Below are 27,396 nucleotides of genomic sequence, written 5' to 3'. Positions count from 1 at the left end.
AATCTACTTTACGTCTTCAAGCAAAAAGTCATGAGCTTATGGTTATTGGCTAATTCAAGTTTGTTTTTCTTATTCAGTTACTTTGCTAGACCTAAAGAAAGAGCTTTTCTATTCCTGAAAGACTCTACCTGGAAATTTTACTCAAAGATAACATATTTAAAAGCCTACTCTATGTTGTCTTGGAAATTTGGCTTTTTCATTTGGCGACTATTTTGCTTCCATTGGTTTGCCAAAATATCATGAAAGGGAACTTCTAACAGCTTGCACATCACCCAAAACCAACTGCTTACAATTTATATATCTCAATGGTATCATTCATGCATTTAACCAAAATGTTTATGTTTTATAATTAAAAAAAAAATACCTTTTGTCCTATTAGTCCCTCAGGTCCTTGATTTCCTTGTTTCCCACGCGATCCCTATGAAAATAATTTTTATGGTATGTTAAATATACACACTGCCTTAAACCCATCTTTAAAGCCATGCCTTTAAGATTTTTTTGAAATATGCTGTATATGTGAAAAAGAAATCAACTGAAGAAACATGTTTGTGAAAATTTTAAAAGCATTGTTCTATGTACACCAAATTATCCTGTATATTGTACATACTGTACATTTGAACCTCTGTATTTGCTTGTTACATAACCAAACCCAACTTCCTGAAGATTCTATTATCTTGCTGATATAATCTATTGGATTGAAAACAATAGACTCTATGCACTAATTTCCAATACTAACAATGGACTTGGTAACTAGACACTATGGTATGTTTGTCTAGGTGGTACAATAAAGCTCAGAGCAGCAAAAATTCAAGGAAAGAAGAGTTACTTTTTATTTTTTGCATTGATAATATTTTACCTATTGATTCATGTAAACAGTTTTTTTTAAATGACACTTGGCCCACTTTTCAAGGGGTGCAGTGTCCAGAGGATAATGAGAATATCATATTTAAAATCAGAGCAAAGCCTAAATGTTATATGTAAGTAAGAGTGTTGTTTACTGGGAGTTGCCGAAATTATAAGCCATCAAGTGGTATGATTATTAACACATTTATTTATTTATTTTCATAACGACCCTAGCAATTTTTGCATTGTTTTAACTAAATTTACCCTTTTGACTCGATATGTAACACATTATATTCTTCTACTCCTTGGCTATGTGAAAGACCTTGGCTTCCTGATCAAGTTCAGCCCAGTCTGATTTAAATTACCTATATATTTATTTTTATTTGTTCAGTTAGGTCTCTTTACTGCATTTGCCAAATCCCACAACCTACAAAAAATATTGATGGCGCAAGGATGCCATAAGCATCATTTCAATTCTACACACCCACGACTGAGAATCTCATCAGGAAAAACCTGTAGTTTTTCCCTGACGAGATTCTTGGCAAGAAACTCTTGCCGCCCGAGTGTACTGACTTTCATTTCAGAAGAACTGCGGTTCTCTTGAAAGGAAAGAACGCAGTGACGTCATCGCGTATGACGAGCATGCGCTCGTCACATTCAATGCTGTCATATTGCTTCACCCTACCTATGCCGAAAGTCATTTCGAGCATGCGCGGGTTTCCATGGCGACAGGTAAGTATACACACTCTCGGGTTTCTCGTCTGGAAACAGGCAAACGAGGATCTCAACGAGAAAAAAAGAGAGCAGGTTTTTTTTTTTCTCGTCGAGATTCTTGCCTGATTTCCAGACGAGAAACCTGAGCGCCTTGTACACACGAATGGCTTTCTCGGCAAGAAGCAGTTTTCTTGCAGGTTTTTGCAGAGGAAAATGGTTGTGTGTACGAGGCCTCACTCAAATTTGACTGTCTATTACAAGCTGGTAACCATTAAGATTGGTGCTCTGTTGAATGAAGGAAGGAGTATCTGCGTGGGTGGGGGGTTGTGGTCTGGCTCTGAAAAAGATTTAAACAGGAACCTGATTTAAGCTTTGATTTTAACTGCCAGTAATACAATTTACTTTTAAATCCGATTTGACCTAAAATAAAGGCCTTTATGTGTTGTTCCACTATACTTTTATATCCTACAAGTGAAGATGAAAGGAAATCTGAAATGTATGTAGATATGAGAATAACCTTTTCACCAAGAGTTCCAGCAATGCCATCAGCGCCAATCTTGCCAATGTCGCCCTAAAATAGGAGCACATGTAAAAAAAAAAAAAAAAAGTATATAATTATAATATAAGTCTATAACATTATATTGTCCTAATACAGAGACAGAAATAGCACATATATCCCTGATAGCATCTCAAGAAATGTATGGCGTAATAGTGGTTGATCTGCATTTTTTAAAGTACCAGAAAGCCTGTAGCCCTTTGTCTCTATGTTCTACGATTCACATCTATAGCTTCTGGGAACAACATTGCCCAGTACTGTTTCTGTAGTATATATCAATAAATCAGGCCCCCTCTGTTTTTACTTGTATTTATGAATAGCAGCAGTGCTTTTTCATGTATTGTTCAATCCACATATTTTAATGTATTTGTTTATAGCAATGTTTCTTCCCATCTCTCAAGGCTAAGCTAGCCATTCAGAGTAATCGGCAAAAATTATAACAGCAGGTGGCGCTACCAGATCGACAAAAGTCGATTACTCTGTTGACTTTTGTCCAACAATCAATCCAAGGCCAATCAGTTGCAGGCTCTAAGAATACCAGCAGTGGCTGTTTGTGAGAATTGAGGAATGTGTTAGATATGCTTTTAGCATGCCAGCTGAACAAAAGAAAGCTATTAGAGTATGGCTTTTTGTCACTCTAATCTGTTTGATCAATGTTGTTTTTTCTGTAAATACAAAATAAGTCATTTTCCTCTTCTTTTAATGAACAGTTCAAATAAGATAGACCAAAGATAAAAAGATAAGATACACAGAGAAAAAAAATGTTTTTCTTTGAGGTGGAAAGGTTACAAAATCATATCAGATGAATAAAAAAGGGTTAACATCCTAGATTGTGGGTGTGAATAGACCCCTAGTATCATTTTTTTTCTATGTAACCTAACCTTTATTGGTTATTCTACTTACCTGATCCCCTTTCTCCCCAGACTCTCCTTGTGGTCCTGTAAGACCAGGTCCACCCTGTAGGACAAAAACATTTAGAGACATACTTGTGAGTCTAGGTTATTAGGTGTCACCATAGGTGTGCGCAGCCTATTGCATTAGGGTGTGCACCCCAAACCTTCAACACATATGCGTTTGACATATTTACCGGCCTCTAACCCGCTCTCCATTCTGAAACAACGGGGGAAAGGGGGGAGCAAGGGAGCACATGGGGGACCCAGGCAACAGAAAGAAATGGAACAGGGAAAGGAGGGGTGCCACATTTTAGTACTGATCCCCTATATTTTCCTCCTGTGGCAGCTGAATGTTGACAACAGGGAGAGGATGAGAAGCTTATTTTTAGCTGCTGCAGGAGGAAAATACAGATCAGTTCTACTAAATTCTACCCCCACCACCTCTCCTGTCCAGGTTCTGAGGGTCAGCAAGGAAGGATTGTGGTTTACCCATCACATGCCCACCATTGACAGGTTGCCAACTCCAGGATTAGGGTGTGCCCAGGCACACCCCTTGCGCACACCTATGGGTGTCACTAACAGTTCATGTTGATCACACACTCCGGTCAAAGTACTGGTTTATTTGTAACACTCTGAAAGAACCCGAATTTCTGCACACACTTGGATTTCAGTTTTAATACAATATTTTACAATAACTACTGGTCCAACCATGCTCTATTCATTCCTTCTGATACATGTCTTTTGTTCCTGATGGTACTATGTCGTGGTTACCTTACATTTATAAGAATAAGCTAAGGAAGAGAGGAACGTAAGAAGAGTGAAAGCTTGCATGCCTAATGCTAAATTGAAAAGGATGAAAGATCCTTAACAGAGAATCTGTGAATCTCTTTGTATATTTCCCAAAGTGTTATGTAACTGAGCTAACCTCTGGTGTTTCCTATGCTGTTCTCTGTCTCGGAAGAGTTTAGAGTACATTGTGCAGATTAGCTATGTTCTTTAGTGTAGAGATGTGAGTATTCAAAATTATACTTTACCTAGCAGGGTTGTTGAGCTGAGTGTATATCATCTAGAATGTTTATTATTGCAAACCTATTTTCTACATTCAACATGTCACCCTCTTTCCTACTGACGTTTGCATTTGTTGTGTGAATATATATACTGAACTGAATTTTTTAATGAAAATATTGGACAAGAAAAAATTTGGATCACATTTTTTATAACTAAATAAAATATTTCAGGTTAAAAAAATATATAATTTACCATTAATTTGCTCAATCATAGTTTTTACATTTATTTCAATAAGGAAAGTATATACCCTGTCTGAATCTGGAGACATTTGTAATTATTCATTCCATGTGAAAGACAGAGAAACCTTATTGAAATTTTCTTCAAGTTTAGGCTGACAACTGCATGAATTGGGTATTTAACTGAATTTTACCATATTCTTTTTACAGGAGAAGCAATGGTAAAGTTGAGGGGTCCTTACACTAACTTATTGGCATTGTGGGGTATCCAGGTATTGGTAACTTCTACTTAATAACAGGGATGGACTGGCCATCGGGACTACCGGGAGTTTCCCGGTGGGCCGATGGCTCATTGGGCCGGTTTCAGTGACAGTCTGTCAAATCAATGGCTGCGCTACTCGCTGTAAGTTTAAATAAGTCTGTGCCGCCCGTGTGACGTGCCGACAGGCAGAGGGGTCCCCAGAGCAGACAAGGGATGCTGGACGATGACGGTGCTGCAGGAACCCATCCAGGTAACCGGCCGGCCCGGCACAGCCATTAAATACTGTAGCGCTAACTAAAATAGAAAAATAAAATAAAAACATTTTGGTGCAAAAAATGATTCAAACAATATGCAAAATCCAACATAGCTAAAAGTTAATCAAAAGTGTCATATTGAAATGTACATAAAAATATTTTCAGCAAAAAAACATATATAAACCATGCTTATTAAAACCATAATATCCAAACTGTGTCCATGGTATAAGTGCAAAAAGAGTGCAAAAAAAATGGTTTATAAATGAATTTTTTGCTGAAAATATTGTTATGCACTTATTTTTTGCACATTTAATATTAAGTGACACTTTTGATAAACTTTTAGCTACGTTGGATTTGCATATTGTTTGAATCATTATTTGAACCAAATAGATTTTTTATGTTATTTTAGTTAGCGCCACATCCTTTGCTATATATTCAAATTATCTGTGGGTTTGTGGTAACCTGTTTGATGTTGCGCATTAGTTGTTTATTTTAAGATATAAAATGCAAAGCCAGGCTTCGGGCCTACTCCTAGGAGGCAGGTGACTGCTGATGGGGGCTTACCCCTTCACCTTCTGGGTTTGTGTGCTCCTGCTGTGTGGCTATCTGGGGCGTGATGACATCACTCTCGTGCAAGTGCACATGATACTGTTTTTATGCGTGTTTGTAAAATTAGAGTGGACCGGTCTGGATGAAGGCCACTTTTTTGTCCCAGTCCAGCCCTGCTTAATAACTACACACTTTGGAACCTTCTTCTTGGGGGCTCTTGGAGGTGCGCTAGAGTTCCTGACCTTCAGAATCAGGCTTATGTACCGAAAGTGGAGCCCACTTTTTTTTAAAGCCCTTTATTTAAAAAATGTCAGCTTGATGGTGATAAATGTAGCGTTGGACTTTTTAAGCAGCTGGACAGAACAGTTGTTGTCTGATATTGCCTCTGACAGTGGTTGAGACTGTTCTAAATCTGTCTGTATTGGCTGTACTCTTCTTTGTCTAACCCAAACTTTCTTTGCAGGGCTTTTACCTTTTTTAATAAAACCCATTTCAACTTTCTGGTGTGTTGGATGTTGAAGAGTCCAAGTACAGGGTGAGGTTTAACTGGGAGCAGCAACTCCTCCGAGGGGAGCACAACAAATCTGCATACAGGACTAAATTATTATAAAAATGGCTCTGAAGGATTAGTATCAGTATATATATATATATATATATATATATATATATATATATATATATATACACATACATATATATATATATATACACATATATATATACATATACATATATATATATATATATATATATATATATATATATATATATATATATATATATATATATACACACACACACACACGTCCCTTGGGGGAAATGGTTATACCAGGATCATGGCTGCAGCTGCAGTAGGGCCCCCGCCCCACGCTACCGTTACCAGGCTCTCCAGTGCGATCAGGGAGGGTGTTGTATAATTATATTTTCCATCCTTTCCACAGCGTCATTATAACAAACCTTATACCAACACTGATTACTTGCCCAGCTGACATTTAGCAGCAGGCGAACTGAAATATGGAATCGCAGCAAAACTGAGTGGCTGAAGGAGGTGTGCTTCTTCCATCTATTTCCCTCATCGGTTTTAGAAGTAGATAACTGTGATGATAACAAACACCCACACTACAAGAAATTCCTTTTGTGTCATGAACTATGTTTTGAAGTAATTTAACAAGTTCATGTTTGTGTAAGTTAAGAACTGCTTTACTTGATGTTATTTGGGTTATTCCAAAAATACCTTGGTATTTGATGGCTATTGTCAATAACAAGCCCCTCTTAAAACGTGTGTAAGTTATAGATGTGTGTGGTCAACAACCCATATCTATATAATTGTGAGTAAGATACGACACCAAGGTCATCTGTTATGTTTCGTTCTACTGGTTTATTGTGCCTTATTTTTTTACTTCCATGTTTTAATTTCTGGTAACAGAACTATTTTCTGTGCCTGACCAAGCGGAAGCAAAGGTGAATTTCAGTTATAATAAAAACTGACAGTAAAAGCTTTATGCCGCGTACACACGATCATTTTTCGGCATGAAAAAAAACGTTGTTTTAAAAAAATGTAATTTAAAATGAGGGGCTTCACATCATTCTTTGGGTTCTGAAAAACGACAATTTTGCATTTTTTAACAACGTTTTAAACTATTTCGTTTTTCGGGTTGTAAAAAATGAACGTGTGTGGGCTAAAACGACATGAAAAACCCATAACTTGCTCAGAAGCAAGTTATGAGACGGGAGCGCTCGTTCTGGTAAAACTACCGTTCGTAATTGAGTAAGCACATTCATCACACTGTAACAGACAGAAAAGCGCAAATCGTCTTTTACGAACACGTAATCAGCTAAAGCAGCCCCAAGGGTGGCGTCATCCGCATGGAACTTCCCCTTTATAGTGCCGTCGTACGCGTTGTACGTCACCGCGCTTTGCTAGAGCATTTTTTAAAAACGATGGTGTGTGGGCAACGTCGTTTTAATGATGAAGTTGGAAAAACTTCTTTTTTTCTACATGCCGAAAAACGTTGTTTTTTTTCATGCCGAAAAATGATCGTGTGTATGCGGCATAACAGTTTCAAGGTATGTACTTTTTTTTATCGTCTTCTTATAATAAACAGCTAGTGTGCATCACCTTACGAGAAACGTACCATTTAAATGGAGCCAGCAAGGCACTGTCACCGCTGGCGGCGCTTTTATCTTTACCAGGTCTTTCTTCTGGGTTTTCACTTTCCATCAGTTTAAACAAGCAAACCACGATGAGATCAGTCCCATGCACAGGAGTCATAATCGCAGCTCAGTGCTCTGCAGAGCTACTGTGCAAACGCTGGTGACTTCACCAGCTGCAGCCTCTGTGAATATCTCCTAAATGGCACAACTTTAGAAAATATTCACAGTACCTATAGGTAATCCTTAATATAAGCTTACCTGTAGGTACAAGTGAATAAGAAGCCTTTACTACCAGTTTAGGAATGAAAGAGGGAGTTCCATTTTAAGGTCAAATGCATGCCTTTTTTGAAGAGTTTTTGCAGGACTCTTTGAAACTCTTCAAAGACTTTGTCAATGTTGCTGAATGTAATATTCGTTACTTACAATTTCTGCTGAGACTGATTTATCAGTATTCTCCCCTAATAATTTATACAAACATTCTGCACACATTTTGTTTACCTTTCCTCCTAGTATGCCTTGTACACCTTTTTCTCCAGGAATGCCAATGAAACCCTTCAAAAAGAATTAAAGAGAGAACATAAGCAAAACTGGCATTATTTTAAGGAACAATTTTATGCCAATTTGGTGTATGGAACCCAATATGTTATATACTGATATTTTTATGATATTTGATAACTTTTTGCTTTTAAACACTGTGCATCCATGTCAATCATCAACTTATTTAGAATGTAATCAGACCTGCAGAAGTGAAGGATGGCATTATAAAAATTATCATTTAAAAGTTTGAATGCTTCAGGGTGCAAATCTGTAAGTTTGCCTGGCATTTTAGGATAGTTCAGTTTGGTTTAGTTAATGTGGCTCTAGTGTTGCAGTACGGTCTTTAAAAAAAAAAAAAAAAAAAAGTATTTAAAGCGGAGTTCTACCCAAAAATTGAACTTCCGTTTTTTGGAATCCCCCTGAAAGGTGCCAAATGTGATACCGGAGGGGAGGGAGCAGATACCTGTGTGATACAGGTATTTGCTCCCACTTCCGGGCATAGATCACCACAGTGATCGCGGTGACCTACACCACGTCCGGCGCCTACTCCGCCCCCCTGCTGTCTTCTAGGAGACACACAGGTCCCAGAAGACGGCATGGACCATTGGGATAGAGCAGCACGACTCGCGCATGCGCAGTAGGGAACCAGGAAGTGAAGCTATTGGCAGTGGCAGTGCCCGAAAGTCAGCAGCCGACATCGCAGGCACCCTGGACAGGTAAGTGTCCATATATTAAAAGTCAGCAACTGCAGTATTTGTAACTGCTCACTTTTAATTTTTTTTTTTCGGCGTAACGCTGCTTAAATGCCAGAGCAATGTTTTTTAATGACAGAAGGTGTTTAAATGGTGTTAGGAAAGCGAATGAATATTCGCTTTCCTAACACTGAGCCACCTCTCCACCAGAAGCTAAACTAACTATAGCAAGAGCCTGGAAACAGCCTTCTGTCTCCTGTACCATGGCAAAATAGAAAATGTTATGGATCATGGTCCAGGAGAAGATGGTCAGTATACTGCAAGACACAGTACAGAAATTAGAGGCCATCTGGGAACCGTGGGCCGATTACATGCAAATCTCTCTGACAACCTAGTAGGGCTTGGCTAAGCTATGTTATCTTAGGTGTTCTACACTTCTCTTCCTCTGCTCTCTTCATCTGCTATCCTTGTCCAATTATTTCTACTTTTCCTATGTCCCTTTTCCTGTTTCTCTGCCCACAGTCTGTTTTTGGTTAAGGTATGAGACGTCCCCCCATGAGTAGGTGGGAGACGCACATCAGAATACTCCTAATTTAGGGACAAATCAGTTTTCCTAAACACACAGAGGGAGGCTCCATCCGGGAGGGGCTTGACACTTTCGTCAGGTTCTTGTTTACTCTCTCTGATTGAAGTCTATCCTAAGCTTATGCACCCAGTTGAGTGAAATTTGTTGTTCCCATGTTACAATGTATGGGTATAAGTAGATCTTGATGGGTCATAGACTTCGCTACCTCTTGTAATGAAACACAAGGGCAAGGGGATCCATCTCTTATGATAGGAGCCACCTCTCAGGCCAGTTCCGCCTATCTTACTTTTAAAAGTCGGGATTGATGTAGCCGCACCCTTCTCTACCTCTCTATTCCATCTTGGGCTCCTCTCGATCATCCAATAAGGTATAGGACTCCCCCTGTTTTACAATGCTAAACATTATAAATGGAACATTTAAAAAACATTATAAATGGACAAATGCTTTCTTGACCATATAGTCTTCATGCTCTATTAAGCCTGTGGAATATTCCATCTACCCTCATCGATTACTCTTGCTGTGATGTGCATTTGCTCCTTACTTACATATATTGTTAAGCTATAAAACCTTACACCGTAAACCCTTACTTTGTATTCCTCTTCTTTTTTTGAATCCTTAAAAAAATTGATCCCCCCTTCTTCCACAGTCCTCAATCCATCTCCTGATAGAACAGAGCCTTGGGGGGGGGGCACTTTGCACATGCTCAGATTAGTGTGTATTGCTAGAGATTTTATTTCTTGGGAGGGTGCATGTGATCGACACAGGGCCAACCAGCACTGTCCACACAGAGGGTCAATGGTTCTGCAGCCTCATAGGACATTCAGAGTAGAATGAAAACTCCTTTTACAAGCTTTAACCTGACACTGATAGAAATCACAAGACTGCTATATACTGCTGAGAAAAGGTATTTAGCAGTTTATATTTACTAAAATTATTTAATTTCCATGTTCTATGTACTATGGGAGATCAGATATAGTGAATGCAGGGTCATGTGTTTAGTAACAATTTAATCCTTAGTAGTTTTGCTGCTATGTTGCATTACTCAGAGCTGCCTAAAAATCTTCAAATTGATGCAACTGTGGCAAAGAAATCCATTGCAAGCAACAATTTCTGAACTGAAGCCGCATCATACTAAATATGGCCAATGACCACCGCAACAATCTAGACGCTGCAAATAAGAGTTTTGGATAAGATGAACTCTGCAGGTAAACATCAGGGAAAGGTTTACCACTTTCATGTTGACAAACGTTTAATTTATCGAACTGTTATTATTCAACATTTTCTTGGACATAAGTGATTTATTATGTAAGTTTGTATACTTGCATGGAGTATCCATGTTTTACTTCTAAAATCCTCTACTGATTCTACAGACATAGTAAGTACACCATTAACTTAAAAGGGAAGAAATAGTCTAGCCACAGCTAGATAAACAAAGTTATGTTGCAAGAAATATATTTACTTCAATAGTCCTGCTTTAAGTGGAGGTTCACCCAAAAGTGAACCTCTGTTTTTCGGAAACCCTCCCCCCTCCAGTGTCACATTTGACACCTTTCAGGGGGGAGGATGCAGATACCTGTATAAAACAGGTTTTTGCACCACTTCCGGGTATAGACTCCCGCAGGAGTCCGGCACCTCCACGTCACCCCAGAACACATAGGGGACCAGTGGGAACTGCACAGTGCGACTCGCACATTCGCAGTAGGGGACCGGGCAGTGAAGCCGCAGTGCTTCACTTCCCGATTCCCTTACCGAGGATGGCGGCGGGGGGAGCCGAGAGCCGAGCTAACACTCGGCTTCGGCTGCCGACGTCGCAGGCGACTTGGACAGGTAAGTGTTAATTTTTTAAAAGTCAGCAGCTGCTGTATTTGTAGCTGCTGGCTTTAAAAAAAAAAAAATTCAGGTGAACCCTCGCTTTAATCAGAACAAAGCATACTTGGTTTATAATATAGTACACTTGTTGGCAGATGCAGTTAGCTTGCCTGTCACTAAATGGTTTATAGTGTAAAGTGTACAGGGGAAATTTGTAATTAGGTGTTAGCTCCCTTTTTTGAGTAAACCCTCCTTTAGTGATTTCATGGGTGTAGTTAGTGCCCACATAAATGCCGTGTGGGAGGGGCCCAGTTAGACAGGCATGGGAGCGAGATACACCAAAGCTACTAAGATGTAGTCTCCTGCAGAGCTGACTAAAATGGCCCTTTACAGGGCTTAAGTCCCAGGCACAGAATATAGAAGGACTAATTGTAGTCCCCTGTTTCCCATTATGTTCTTCTGCAGGTCCTGCAGCATGGTGCATAAAGTCTTGTAGGTGTGGTTAGAGCCCTCTGGTGTGAGTATTAGTGAAGCCCAGGAATGAGTGTGCCATGGAAGGGACATTGGTAAGAGAATGGTATGCTAAAGAAAGCTCCTTGATCCCCCCTGACCCTCAACTGCGCGTCTTCTGACTCGATGAAAGATTAATACTATAGACTTAGTCTACACAGGAAGGTTTTCCCAACTCTGGGGTGCTCCCCAGGAGAGGAATGATGTGTACTTGTGCTTTGCGCTAAAACAACTGCTACAGAATGCCTAACATGTGGAGTTTCACGCCAAAGATTCTGCTAGTATGGCAATGTGATATGTCATGAGAAAGTTACAGTAATGTGTAGGAAATGCATTTATGTGTGGAAATTCCTTTATTCTCAAATATATAGGCTGGGTGTGTCATGAGCAGGCCCCAGGCCAGGGGGAATGACACAAGATGGAGGAGAGTTTCTCAAAAGCAGGTGGATGGTTGTCCTGTCAAAAAAGACTTGTGCAGTTTGGTGCAAACACCTGCCCAATCAAAGTCCCCCTTACACACTTCCCTAATTCCCATGTATAACAGCATGATATTATAATAACTTATTTGTTCCAGTTGCTTGCCAAAAAAACATAGTTTAATACATTTTAAATGAAATAGTAAGCATAAATATTTTACAAACGTGTGTAGTATTGTTTAATTTGTATTGATAGTTTACATAATCCTATACTTACGATGTCTCCTGTGTAGCCAGAAGGACCTTCATCGCCATCAAGACCTGGGTCCCCCTAATAGAGAAAGGTTAAAAGCAAAAGTTGTGTAATATGCAGTCAGATTCTACAATTATTTAACCTTAATGCTATGGGCATTTATAGTTGCCACTAAATCTTTTTTGCTCCTACCCTCCACCCAACACTTTCAGTATAGTGCATACTTATCCATATAACTACAAGTGATGTATGGGTATATATTATGGCACTTAAAACAAGAGGCAGAATAACTTTTGAGGTCCAGATTGCATCTGAATTCCACTGACATACAAAATTCTACCTAAAACCCTTCAATGCTAGTCACTCTATTGATGGCTACCCACCTATACACAATGTAAAGGTCTCAGAGATAAGGGTGGACCTTTATCTCGTGTCCAGACATGAAAACACCTAGTAAAAGGGTAGTGTAAATGAAGGGCTGCTTTGCCACCTTTAAAAATCACCTCAACCCACTCAACTCTAAAGCCAGCTATACATAGATTGAAATTTGGCCAGTTCAGCAGGGACCTGTCGAGATTTGATCCATGTATGGGAAGGCTGATTGCACCTAAATCGATCCATCAATTAACTTGGGTACAACCAGTATGTCAGATCTTTCTACATGGGATTACTGCCATCGGCTATAACCGCTAGCAGTAATCATTGTGTTCCACTGAACGGGAAGGTTCCCAACGCTCCCCCTGCCAGCTAAACAAAACAGCGATGTAGGAAGGGTTCATAGTCAGTGTTGATAGGGGAATCAAGCACATTTCTTTCCTTTCACCCGTGGTGGAAGGAAAGAGAATCAAATTATCTATGGGCTGCTTAAGATATCCTCCATTTAAGATATCCTCTATAGTTATGGGCTAATATGTTTCAAAAAAGGAAGAAACTCTTTAAGAACAAAGTATAATAATATAGTAGTAGTAACCCTCCCTAAAAGTATACATGGAATAAGTCCCAAGTAAATCTGAGGTCAACTGGCTCAAATACAATTTATGCATTTGCAGTAGAATGTACCAGCAGGGTGCATGCAAGGCCATTATGCCCATTATTGATAAGAATCATCATCTCAGAAGCTTATGTTGCAGTTCTAACAACGGCTGGCAACAAAGATGCCAATTCCCTCAAAATATACCACTGTATCTTTTCATTCTGATTACTTAAGGCAACTGCATACATATTGGGTTCTTTAAAGTGGTTCTAAAACCTAAATATTTTTTACCTTAATGCAATAAGGTAAAAACATGTTTAGGCATTGGTTTTTGCCCCATCCAGCGCAGTGTATGTCTGCAGCTCTTCTCTCCCCTTACTTCTGTGTCCCACTGGCTTTGCTGGGGCATCGGGAGCTATTGGCTCCCAGTGCTGTCAATGAAAGCCAGTGATGAGGGGGCGGGGCCAAGTCCCACTGTCTGTGTCAATGGACGAAGCAGCGGAGTTCAGGAACAAGCACACACAAGTACCCCCATAGTAAGCGTGAAAGAGGGCAGAGCAGGTAACTTTAGAGATGTTTGTTATTTAAAAAAAATCCTTTACAACCACTTTAACACAAATCAAAGCACATACGGTATTTTTAAATGCAACATGTCTTACAGTGTCACATCAAGCCTTCCATTTAAGCCATTTCATCATGGTGAAGAGCTGTGTGCATTTTTTACATCCCTCCTAAAAAAAGTGTCTGATATTTCCATCAACAGCACAAGCCTCACCCAAACAACCTATAAAAGTACAGCTCTTTTTAAAAATTCAGGTATATAGGTTTGGGACACGGGTGTTTTATTTTATAATCCAAACCTTCACACATCTCCAGACAGTTACATGTTGCTAAGGAGAAAATTGAGGCTCTGTGTTAAAGTGGTTGTAAAGGCAGAAGTTTTTTTTTATCTTAATGCATTCTATGCAGCATTAAGATAAAAAACCTTCTGTGTGCAGCAGCCCCCCTCAGCCCCTGTAATACTTACCTGAGCCCCATCTCAATTAAGGCAATATTGCATGAGAGATACGACTGTCCCTCCTCATTCACTGAGACACACAATGGGCGCCATTGGCTCCCACTGCTGTCAATCAAAGTCAGCAAGCCAATGAGGAGAGATAGGGGGCAGGGCAGGCCGAGCCATGACTTTGTGTCTGAATGGACACACAGAACAGCGGCTCAGCTCGGGTGTCCCCATAGCAAGCTGCTTGCTGTGGGGGCAATTGGCAGGAGGGAAGGACCAGGAACACCGACGAGGGACCAAAGAACAGAAGGATCTGGGCTGCTCTGTGCAAAACCACTGCACAGAGCAGGTAAGTATAATATTTTTGTTATTTTTAAACCATAAAATAATACATTAGTATCACTTTAAGGTTTTATTTAACATGCGTAATTCTGGTTATCAGCATCTGTACCATGAAGCTTTTAATTATTTATGTTTTGTATGCTGGATTCAAGGTAAAGATTTGTACACAATATAAATAATAAAATAATAACAAGAACATTTGAAACTTGTATGTATAAAGTATAATGTCTCACTTGTTGGAAACTACTTTGCTGGTTGTTAACAAATAACTGATCCAACATTTATTATAAAAATAACTTTTACATGAAGATAACAATTAGATGGACTTATACGTACTCTAGGCCCTGTATCTCCTCTTCTTCCGGTTGCCCCTCTAGATCCTTTATCTCCCTGCAAAAAATAGAAAAGATAAAGAGTGTAACATAGTTAAAGAGTAACATAATTGCTTTTAAACACAGTTGGACTCCACCAGCGGATCTGCCTGCTCAGCGGGGGATCCGTCCATTGATTTCCACTGAGCAGGAGGATGACAATTTATCCTCAAAGGTCACAGCAGACACTCTTATGCCGCGTACACACGACCGTTTTTCATGACGAGAAAAATGCAAAATTGGTCATTAAATTGGTCATTAAAAACGATTGTGTGTAGGCTCCAGTGCATTTTTCTCGACGAGAAAAATGGCCATTAAAAATTCAGAACCTGCTCTATTTTTTCTCGTCGTGAAAAACGGTCATGTGTGTAGGCTTTAACGACAGGGAAAAAAACGCGTATGCTCAGAAGTTATGAGAAGGGAAATTTGCATAATAAGCCCAAAGGGTGGCGCCATTCGAATGGAACTTCCCCTTTATAGTGCCGTCGTACGAGTTGTATAACACTTCGCTTTGCTCGAGCATTTTTTTTTTCACGATCGTGTGTATGCAAGGCAGGCTTGACAAGAATCACGTCGAGAAAAACTTTGTTTTTTTCCATGGCATGAAAAACGATCGTGTGTACGCGGCATAACAGCTTAGAAATGCCTGCTGTTTTTTTACATTAGAAGGTAGGCAAGATACAAGGATTTTTCTGAAATAAAAAGTAGTAGGGAAAACTACTAGCTAATGTTTCAGTGCCACTGGTGTGACCTTTGAGGGTGAATTATTTCACAATGCCTATAGTTAAAGAAGGAAGTAGAGCTCATTTAAAAAATGCTTATACTGCTTGTTTATAATAAGTATATACTTTAGTGTGCACAGTTTTGGCACAGGCCCACTTTAACACCACCAAACATCACCACTACTTTACTAAGCTTCGCCAACTGTCATTCAACTGTCAAGTGGCAGAACCTCACTGTGCAGTAATGACTTTTGTATTTTGTAGTTTAATAACAGCACCAGGAGAGGGTTGAACTTAATCCTGACTTGGGCAGCAGTAAGGGTTTAATGTAAATCTTGGACCTAGGATCCAAAGTACTAAACAGAGACAATGGAATTAGTATGAAGTAGGGCTGTTACTGATTAAAATTTTCTAGGGCTGCGGAAATTAACGATCAATTCCTCCAGTAATCGTTAATTTCTTTGATCGATCAAAATTATTTTAATCGGTACGATCCGCGGATTGAGCTCCGCGGTCTCACCCATAGGAAAGGCCGCGGCTTCGGCCTAGCTCCAGAGCCGCAGCCATCTTGGTACACCCGGCGGCGGTCTAGTAGCATGCTGACATCATCATCACCCGCCTGCTTGTGTTGTCTGCAGCGGAGTCTGCTGCCTGCTGTGCTTTCTATTCTGGTAAGAGCAGGGAGATGTGGACATTACAGTATGGGGAGAGATGTGGACATTACAGTATGGGGAGAGATGTGGACATTACAGTATGGGGAGAGATGTGGACATTACAGTGTGGGGAGAGATATGGACATTACAGTGGGGGAGATGACGTTGATATTACAGTGGGGGAGATGACGTGGATATTAGAGTGAGAGAGATGATGACATTACAGTTATAATTAATCGGAATTAGTCGATTAATCGATAAAAAAAATTGATTAATCGAACATGAAAATTTTAATTAGTAACAGCCCTAAAATTTTGGTGTTCGATTAATTGATTTTTTTAAATTGATTAATCGACTTATTTTGATTAATTATAACTGTAATGTTGTCATATATCCCACTGTAATGTCCACATCTCCCCCACTGTAACATCCACATCTCCCCCCACTGTAATATCCACATCTCCCCCCACTGTAATATCCACATCTCCCCCCACTGTAATATCCACATCTCCCCCCACTGTAATATCCACATCTCCCCCCATTGTAATATCCACATCTCCCCCCATTGTAATATCCACATCTCCCCCCATACTGTAATGTCCACATCTCCCCCCCATACTGTAATGTCCACATCTCCCCACATACTATAATGTTCACATCTCCCCCCCCATACTGTAATGTCCACATCTCCCCACATACTATAATGTTCACATCTCCCCACATACTATAATGTTCACATCTCCCCACATACTGTAATGTCCACATCTCCCTCCCATACTGTAATGTCCACATCTCCCCCATTGTATATATGGGAAGATTGTCTGCTCTCACCAGAATAGAGCAGACGACACAAGCAGGCAGGTGATGACGTCAGCGCGCCGCTACTAGACCGCCGCCGGGTGTACCAAGATGGCCGTCGCTCCGAAGCTAGGTCGAAGCCGCAGCTTTTCCTATGAGCGAGACAGCGGAGCTCAATCCGCGGATCATACTGATCAAAATTATTTTGATCGATCAAAGAAATTAACGATTACTCGAGAAATTGAACGTTAATTTCCGCAGCCCTAGTATGAACACTGACAAATGTGCTTGCAGGCACCACTTAAGCTTCGTACACACAATCCAGTTGTTGGCAGGGGATTATCTGTTGTCCTAAAATCTGACCGTTAGTATGCTCCTTGTGATAATTGTTGTCCAACTTTCGGTCAACAAAAGTTGGATGACAGGCTAGTAAATTTTCGGCGGACAACGGTTGGTTGTCAGATTCTCTGATGGTCAGTATACAAACAAAAGTTGAAGTACAAACACGCATGCTCAGAATCAATGCTTACCAAACACGAAAATAGCAGAAGGGGCCCAAAGGGTGAGCGCTGAAATTCTTTGTAGTGCGTCACTATGTTCATGTTTGTTGTCCGACAATTGTGCACTGTTAGTGTGCAAGACAGGGTCTAGGCACACGCCCTGAAGACAAAAATCGGACGCTCGGTTGGCCAACAATTGGATCGTGTGTACGAGGCTAAAGTGTCTGCACTTGATCAATCCAGTTCTTTGCCAGGCATAAAACTTTATTGAAAGCCAGCCTAGCCTGCACTTTTCCAGTGGACCAGCATGTAAAGTGTGTGACCTTATATAGGCCTGATAATTTCCAGTATTACCAAAACCGTGTTCACACTGCCACTGGCCACTCAAAACAGAGAAACCTATTAAAAACTGTAATAGATTAATAAATTGTCTTTTGATATTTTTAGATCAATTCATCTTTCAGACGGCACCACTTTACCACATTATTATGCACACACTATTATGCAAAATTATATTAATGAATTTGGTTATTTGCAATGGTTGGTCATTGTTCCACTTACTTGTCGGCCAAAGATTCCTGTATAGCCTGTTGGGCCTTGGTCACCCCTTTCTCCCTGTTAAGCAAAAAAAAAAATTAAATTGAACTGCTCTTGTTGAAGAATTAAACTTTATTTTTAAAGTGTTTTATTAAATCTTTGTAATAAGTGAAAAAAGTGGATATTACCAGAACTATTGTAAGCTGACAACTTCCTGTGCTCTCTGCCTGTGCATAAGGAATAAGTAGGGGCAGTGCTGGTTTTATAAGGGGGCAAAAGGGGCAATTTCTCGGGACCCCACTGCCAGAGGGGGCCCAAGACTTCCATTATAAAAAAAATATATTATTATAAAAATTGATTTATAATATTTTAATTTAAAATGTATTTATTATTTAAAAAATTAACAAAGTTTGTATCGGTGTCACGATACGGAAAAAAAAAAGGTTGACTTCAGAGGCAAAATATTATAGTGTGATGCATAAGAGTGTTCCAAATGTAATTTGTATTCTTACAGTCAATAACATTTAGAAAAAAATAAACAGACAATTGTCGGCATCAGAACTTATATATTTTATAGAACAAATGCAGTTTATTATTTGTTTCAGTTCACTTTTTTTATTTGTCATACAATTTAATTTCAATGTTGAGGGGCCCCTGAAAGTCCCCCAGGCCCCCCAATGTCTAAAACCAGCACTGGGTAGGGGATGAGGAGAGGTCTGTGTTCTTAGTTATCTATCAGAAATCAAGTAGTACACATGCTGTGGTGTTTAAAGTTCTGTTGTCATGTCAAAAAGGATGTTAAGAGCATACTATTATACTAGAACATCAGCAGTTGTTTTTTTTGCAGTTGCAGTGTGCTTAAATTGATAAAATGAGAAATATGCATGTATCCCAGAGATATACTAAATCCGTTTTTTTTTGGGCTTGACATATGTTTTATGCAATTAAACTAAATTTATATAGGGACCTATTACAATTATTTGTCATTAACTCTGATACTGAAGTGATATGGTTGTGTGTATATGTACTGTATACAGTATAATATTATAATATACAGTATCTCACAAAAGTAAGTACACCCTCACATTTTTGTAAATATTTTATTATATATTTTTATATGACAACCCTGAAGAAATTACACTTTGCTACAATATAAAGTAGTGAGTGTACAGCTTGTATAATAGTGTACATCTGCTGTACCGTCAAAATAACACACAGCCATTAAAAGAGAAGTATGGGTTTTATTTTTTTTGCATATCCATACTAACCTAGGTGGATGCAGCATTAGAGCAATGTTGCATCTGTCCCCTGCCGTCTCTGCACTGAGAACCGAGCCACGAACACCGCCGATGGCTCGGTTCTCTCACCTCCCCCAGCGTAGAGCTGCTGACTGTCAGTCAGCAGCTCTCCTGCTCTGCTCCTCTATGCTCATTGGAGCGCTGAGCTGTGGAGGTCGTCTTAGCCGCTCACTGAGCGGCTGAGACTGCCACCAGTCCAGGCACCTGGCGGATCCAGACTTCCTTAGTCAGATGACCTGCTGCCTGGACGGATTCCTGGTGTTGTCGGCGGAGAGCGGACTTCAGACCGCAGTCTGCTGAAAAGGGGTCACAGGAGTGCAAAACGAATTGCACTCCTGTGACCCATAGGGGAAGCCCAGCCTAAAAAACTCAGGTTGGACTTCTCCTTTAATGTCTAAACCACAGTCAACAAAAAGTGAGTACACCCTAAGTGAAAATGTCCAAATTGGGCCCAATTAGCCATTTCCCTCCCTGGTGTCATGTGAATCATTAGTGTTACAGGGTCTCCGGTGTAAATGGGGAGCAGGTGTGTTAAATTTGGTGTTATCGCTCTTACTCTCTCATACTGGTCACTGGAAGTTCAATATGACACCTCATGGCAAAGAACAATCTGAAGATCTGAAAAAAAGAATTGTTGCTCTATATATATATAGATGGCCAAGGCTATAAGATAATTGCCAAGACCATGATGGCATGATGGTCTTGGCATTATTATGCTGCAGCATGGTGGCCAAGATCATACAGCAGTGCTCAGTGTCATATCCAGAGGTTTGTGTTTGGTAAATAGACGTATGACTGCTGCCATCATTGCTGCAGAGGTTGAAGGGGTAGGAGGTCAGCCTGTCAGTGTTCAGACCATACGCCGCACACTGCATTAAATTGATCTGCATGGCTGTCATCCCAGAAGGAAGCCTCTTCTAAAGATGATGCACAAGAAAGCCAGCAAACAAGCAGACTAAGGACATGAATTACTGGAACCATGTCCTGTGGTCTGATGAGACCAAGATAAACGTATTTGGTTTAGATGGTGTCAAGCGTGTGTGGTGGCAACCAGGTGAGGAGTACAAAGACAAGTGTGTCTTGCCTACAGTCAAGCATGGTAATGGGAGTGTCATGGTCTGGGGCTGCATGAGTGCTGCCGACACTGGGGAGCTAAAGTTCATTGACGGAACCATGAATGTCAACATGTACTGTGACATAATGAAGCAGAGCATGATCCCCTCCCTTCAGAGACTGGGCCGCAGGTCTGTACTCCAACATGATAACAACCCTAAACACACCTCCAAGACAACCACTGCCTTGCTAAAGAAGCTGAGGGTAAAGGTGATGGACTGGCCAAGCATGTCTCCAGACCTAAACCCTATTGAGCATCTGTGGGGCATCCTCAAAACGGAAGGTGGAGGAGCGCAAGGTCTCTAACATCCACCATCTCTGTGATGTCATCATGGAGGAGTGGAAGAAAACACCAGTGGCAACCAGTGAAGTTCTGGTGAACTCCATGCTCAAGAGGGTTAAGGCAGTGCTGGAAAATAATGGTGGTCACACAAAATATTGACACTTTGGGCTCAATTTGTTCCCAGAGCACAACGGGGGGGGGGGGTGACATCCTACCCGCAGACTGTGGCCGGAAGTGGGTGCAAATACCTGCCTTTAGACAGGTATCTGCACCCCCCTCCCCCTGAAAGGTGTCAAATGTGACACCGGAGGGGGGGAGGGATCCGATCAGCGGGAGTTCCACTTTAGGGTGGAGCTCCACTTTAACTGGTTAAAAAACATGCTTGCATAAAGAGATCCCATCAACAAGTACAAATGTCTCTGTTTAAAGCACAGATAAAATATTATATAAGCTGACATGCACCATTTTACATTGTTATGAAAGCTTTGTTATTGTCTTGCAATGTGCTAGGGAATGCAACCACTCCAACTTGATAGCTTCCAATTATTTTAGGACACATCATAGCCCTCTTCTGCACCTCCTGGAACAGGATCACAAAAGCCTGTTTTCCAGCCCCAAGGTACCCTGCAGGAGTGCACACAGTGAGATTGTTGGACTGATAGGTGAGGGGAGGTTGTTGCTTTAAAAGCTATTTATTATTATCGTTCCAGCATCTGCAGGAGAACTGTGCACATCATTTCTCAAGGTAGCGTCTAGTAATATTTCTATGGTGTTTTTGTCCAGATAGAGGGAGGGGTCTATGGGCCCATTGGAGAGCATAGTAATAGGGCACAAAATCAAACAAAACATGTATAAAATTTTAAGTGGAAAAATGGAACAGGGTCTTTTTAATATAACGCAAAAAAGTCAAGATATACAGTAATGTTGTAACCAATGGGAAATCAGTTTATAAACCATGTACCTAGCAAACAGGGATTGGTTGTCACTGGTTAAAATATGCTAATGCTCTCTGCAATCTAAAAAAAAAAGCAACATTCCAGTATGATAAACTTTACTTACCTTGGAACCAGGAAATCCGGGAAATCCTAATTCACCTGGCAGACAGTTGCAACTGGTTGCTATGGCATTCTCACCCAAATCTGCACACTTCATTTGTAAAAAATAAAAAAAGGGAGAACAATTATGAATATATTTTGCTTAAAATGATAACCAAAGTAATCAGGGTTTGATTATGCATTCATTTGATTACTTACCCGCTCATCTTTCTGCAAAAAAAAAAAAAAAAAGAGATCAATAGTTAATATTTTCAACGCAACTTTTCTTAAAACCATTTATCAGGAGCTACTGTACGTGTTTTCATTATTGTATGTTGAATAAAGTAATACAATAGTAATATAGTATTATAAAGTAATATGCCAAGAAACAGAAGTACTTTCTAACTTACAAACATCATGTATGTACAGTACTATTAATACATGATTACATTAATGGTATATTATAGCTTATGAAGTATCATTTTAAGGAGGATACATTTTCTTGTACATTTTTATGAGAAAGTTTGCATTTATTGGTGAATAGAGAACAATTTATTCATCCATTACCATCCTTGTACATCAGCCTATTCTTCCAAATAGGAGGCTTGATATAGGGGGAAAAAAATGGTATCTAGTTAAAAGAATCAAAATGCTCCCATTTCCTGAAAATTGTAGGTATAAAAAAGGTAGTATTCTATCTTTGACAATAATTTATTCTAAACATAATCTAACGGATTTTCTGGTCTAAATCAAATTTTGGGCTCATGTCTGATCATTACTTGTACCTTACTTTTAGAGATAACTATGTTCATTGAGTATCCCTGATCCAAACTATTGTGGCATCCTACTAGGTTGTACTGAGGGTGAATCCTGAAACCTCAGCTCCACGGTCAGCATTTAAGAGTCCAATTTTTATTTAGCTAGATACAGAGTTTCAATTATGAACCAAAAAAATGTTGTCCAGGATCTCCATAATACTTACCACATCAGCCAATTCACAACATAAGGTTTCACTGGCCCTTCCTGCATCTGCTGAAAGTTCAAGTTGCTGGATGTCAACCTACACCAGAAAACCATAATTATTTGACCAGTAGAAATCTTGTTGTTTTCTTATAATTACATCTTCAAGAAGAATGTAAAATGTAATACATACAGGAAGAATTTACTAAGACTGCAGCAGACATAATCTGGAACAGCTCTGCATGGCAACCACTCAGTGTCTAGCTTCTGTTTGTTCAGTTAAAGTGGAGTTCCACCCAAAAATGGAACTTCCGCTTTCTGGAATCCTCCCCCCCTCCGGTGTCACATGTGGCACCCTTCAGGGGGTAGCAGATACCGGTCTAATACAGGTATTTTGCTTCCACTTTCGGGCATAGATAGCCGAGCCACCCGCGGCTATCTACGCCATGTCTGGCCCCTCCTCCGTCCCCCCCGCTGTCTTCTGGGAGACACCCAGGTCCCAGAAGACAGCAGGGACCACCAGTGGGATCGTGCATCGTCAGGCGCACATGCGCAGTAGGGAAACAGGCTGTGAAGCCGCATGGATTCGCTTCCTGATTGCCTTATCAAAGATGGCATCGGCTGCACCTGAGAGCCGAGGGACAGATCGGCTTCGGGTGTCGACATTGCAGGCACCCTGGACAGGTAAGTGTCCTTATTTTAAAAGTTAGCAGCTGCAGTATTTGTAGCTGCTGACTTAAAAAAAAAAATTGCCGGAACTCCGCTTTAAGCTTTGAAAATTAAAGCCAGGAACTGACTGGTTGCCATGCACAGCTGCTCTAAATTATTGTGCCTGCCCCAGTGTTAGGAAATCATGTAGACCCCCCACGTATACAATTTATTATCTTTGTATCATTCTTATCAGAAGCATGCAATAGGTTAGAGTGGCAAGACCAGGAGTGGGAGCCTACATAGCTCAAGGGCAGGGATCTCATAAGTGTTTGTCCTCCAGCTACCATTTCCTCAACTTTATTTTAGTATGCAAAATGCTGGGTGAAGGTCTGGACATCCTATGAAATCTATGCAAATGACAAGCAGTGTTTGGCCTGGGAAACTGCAGTATTACAGTGTGAAGAAAAGACTTTATGAAATAAAAACCGATCATTCATCTGATAACCTCATCGTGTGTACGGGGCATAATTCATTCAGCACTTTGTGTAACTTGATCTCACAGTGTAGCATGATTACAGTGTTAAAGAAAAGACTTTGTGTATTTAAAAGATTTGAATAAATGTATGGGGTGTATACCCCTACTCCTTGAGAAGTTTAGCAGACTATGTAATCCGATGTCCCTGCTATTCAGGTCTGCTATTCAACAGTCACTGTTGGAGCTGTGCATGGGGCATTAGTGCCTATGATACCAATAGCACTGCAACCCCATTTATGACTGTATCACGCCAGCAGGTCAGAGCTGGGGGAGGTTTCTTATCAGCTCTGGTCTCATGACACAGTCAAGAGGACTTCCCTCACTTTGAACATCTGGTAAATAGAGAAAGCTCAGCACTGGGTGTGCCTGTACTGGGGAAGTCTATACTGAAGGGGTTGGTAACGGGAGAGGTTTTTGCTGAGGGGAGTTTGAAGGAGGGGTGTCTGTACTAGGGGAATCTGTATTGAGTTTGGTCTGTACTGAGGGGTGTCTGTACTGGGGCCGTCTGTACTGAGGGGGGTCTGTGATGAGCGGTCTGTACTGAGGGGTATCTTTACTGGGGGGGTTTGTGCTGAGTGGCTAGATAAGGGAAGGGGGTCTGTACTGAGGTGATCGGTTGGCAGGGGGGATTTAGGGTTGTGGGGAAAGATCTTTACTGTGGACGATATGGGCTTCGGGAGGAGAGATGTACTAATATAAGAGGGAAAGTTTTGGTTATATTCTCTGCAGTGGCCTGGGCTTTATCTACTTCTGAGCCCTGCGCTCTTCATGTTAAAAACTTGTCAGAATGTGGGTATTAGTACTGTGACATATTGTATGTGTGGTGTGTATACAGTGGCTCAGCTCCTATTTAACCATGACCTTTTAATCCTCTGGCACTTCATCACTGTTAGTATGCCACTCCCACAAAATACTGTGGCATGCTGTATGCTCTACTTTATTTCTATAATTGTTTTTTATTTGTGTGTGTGTAAACAAGGAGTGTTGAAAAATGATTGGCCCTGGATTCCAAATAAAGTAGGTAAACCACTACCTAAACCTCTTCTTCTGGATGTAAGTAGAATTTTTTTTTTCTTTTTAGCCTTGAACATACAGTAAAATATAAATACCTATACTGTATATGAAAATTATATTCCCTTTAATAAGTAGTCCACATTTGTTGAGAGAAAAACGACAATACCCTCTGGGTGATTAATGAATGTGCATGGATTTTAACAATTTTGTTGCAAATTTCTATCTGTTTCTGTTCTGAATAAATAACTGTTTGTTGTATGCATAGTGAATCTGAATGGGAGTGACTTTTTCATTATTAGTCACCTGCAATGTTCTAAGTTGTAAGGTCTGCACCCATTTAGAAGTAATTAACCCATTGGAAGTATCTCACCAAATTTAATTGATTTTGCCTAAAATCTGACTTGTACCTTAGTGCAGACTTCTGGGGAAATCGATGAGCCAATCACACAAACAACAAATTACATTTCTGAGGAAGTACATTGAGTTTTACAGAATATTACAGCAGCTAAAGATTGGAAAGGAATGTTAATATTTCAGAAGATTAACTTACAATATGGCTTGTTTAACTATATAATTTTCCATGAAAGTAGAGTTGCCCATCAGAGTATAGGATTATAATGTACAGCAAATTGACAAACAGATGACAATGTAAAGTTCAATTAGAAATTGATCCCACGTCAGGAATATTTTACACATTATTTAACTGTAAGGAAAACAATAAAAAAAAGTACACAAAGTACACAGCAAGTGTCTTTTGTGGGTTGATTTACCAACCCCTAGGTGCCAACAGTATGCAAACATGCTGCAGGTGGGCCTTGGTGCTGAGCAGCCGCATATTTGCGTACTAATTTGCAGTTACCGGCAGTTAACGGAAATCTCCCGATTACCGTGACAGCCAATTATGGCGGTCACATGATCATAAACCACGTCCCACCTCCTGGCATCTGAAACATCTAAAAGGGCTGGGAGGCAAGGGTGCAAAAGGGCTAAAGGCAAATCGACTGTTCACTTTGCAAGGGAATTTTCCCCAAAACCTAGCGAATGAGGTGAAGCTCTGTGATTTCGATCATCCCACATTCACTAGCTCTTTGTAAAATTCTCCTTGCAAGGTGAACAGCCTATTTGCATATAGTAAATCAATCCCAGTGTACACAATGTTCAAACTCTAGTCAAAATGTATATACTGTATTCATTTGTAAAATTTCAAACATGAAATTATATATATTTCTATATTCCTATATGCTGATGCAGCCTACTTAGCAGCATTATATTAAAAAATGTACAGTATATTGTATGTCTAAGTACAGGTGTAAGGGGGGGGGGGTTAGATCTTGATAATCATTTATCCTTAGCTTATCTTCAGCTGACTAAAAACTGTTAGAGATTTTTAATATATCATAAACTTACATTAGCTGTGGCATCATCCTTTATCCTGCGAGCCAGGGTACTGATTCCATCTGTTTTTAGGGAACCAAGCAGGTTCACAGGAGAAGATCCAACTTGCTGACAGTCCACATACAAAGTGACCTGATCTCTTCGAACACTCAAAGACAGCTTGTGCCATTTGCCATCGAACAGCTTCTCCACATTCTCAAATGTTGTTACTTTATCCCGTCCAGCTGCAGCTGCATTGTACACATCTACTGCATTCATTTCCCCATACAGCCGAAGCCTAAACTGCTCAAGTCCATTCCTAGACTCCATGCCAAACAGGTTCCACACATCTTCAGATGTCCTATCCTTCATTCTAACGGTGGAGGTCAGGGTGAACTCTTGGGGCACACCATATGGGAATAACAACCTGTATTGAAATCACACATGCATAATATTAAAGGTACTTACAAACTAGGAAGTTTAGGATAGCTAGTCATTTAAACTGTTATAACTTTGCAAATTTGCTAATGAAGGATGTCAAATTTATTTTTCCCACTGTCTAAACCTAACACTTTGAGGAAGTCAGAATTTACATGAAGACCAGCATTTGCTACTTTTGACATGGGTTCTCACAACACCTGCATGACAATGCACAACAATATTTGTATAGTTGTATAGTTAATAGGAACGTAAAACACTATAGAGCTCTGTTATTTGCAAAAAATTGCAAGCAATACCGTTCCAAGCATTTTTTTTTTTAATCAAGCACCATAGGTACTGGTGCAGCTCCCAAGCTCATCGCCACTCACAATCCAGAATTCGCAAGCATGCCAAATCCAACATTCGTTTTATTGCCATGAATAGCATGAAAGGTCTATACTAATCCCCACCTGGGATCCTCTCTCTCTCTGATGTGTTTTGCCCAAAACTTGGGCCTAATTATAGATATAGAGAAAACGGGAA

General features: G+C 40.2%; 1 protein-coding gene across 1 annotated transcript in view; it reads right to left on the bottom strand.

The window, feature by feature from the left end:
- Positions 1 to 27,396, bottom strand: part of LOC120940694 (collagen alpha-1(IX) chain-like) — a 145,588-nt gene that overhangs the window by 55,121 nt on the left and 63,071 nt on the right. The window contains exons 5-15 of the mRNA XM_040353686.1: positions 26,467 to 26,860; positions 22,882 to 22,959; positions 22,119 to 22,130; positions 21,925 to 22,011; positions 18,196 to 18,249; positions 14,927 to 14,980; positions 12,297 to 12,350; positions 7,968 to 8,021; positions 3,017 to 3,070; positions 2,075 to 2,128; positions 365 to 418 (exon numbers count right to left, since the gene is read on the bottom strand). Of these exons, the coding sequence (XP_040209620.1) occupies positions 365 to 418; positions 2,075 to 2,128; positions 3,017 to 3,070; positions 7,968 to 8,021; positions 12,297 to 12,350; positions 14,927 to 14,980; positions 18,196 to 18,249; positions 21,925 to 22,011; positions 22,119 to 22,130; positions 22,882 to 22,959; positions 26,467 to 26,860 (949 nt within the window). The remainder of the gene's footprint in view (positions 1 to 364; positions 419 to 2,074; positions 2,129 to 3,016; positions 3,071 to 7,967; positions 8,022 to 12,296; positions 12,351 to 14,926; positions 14,981 to 18,195; positions 18,250 to 21,924; positions 22,012 to 22,118; positions 22,131 to 22,881; positions 22,960 to 26,466; positions 26,861 to 27,396) is intronic.

Source organism: Rana temporaria, chromosome 5, assembly GCF_905171775.1.
Source record: "Rana temporaria chromosome 5, aRanTem1.1, whole genome shotgun sequence".
Lineage (NCBI taxonomy): Eukaryota > Metazoa > Chordata > Amphibia > Anura > Ranidae > Rana > Rana temporaria.
The sequence above is the reverse complement of the archived record's forward strand: the minus strand, read 5'-3'. Positions and strand labels throughout refer to the sequence as shown.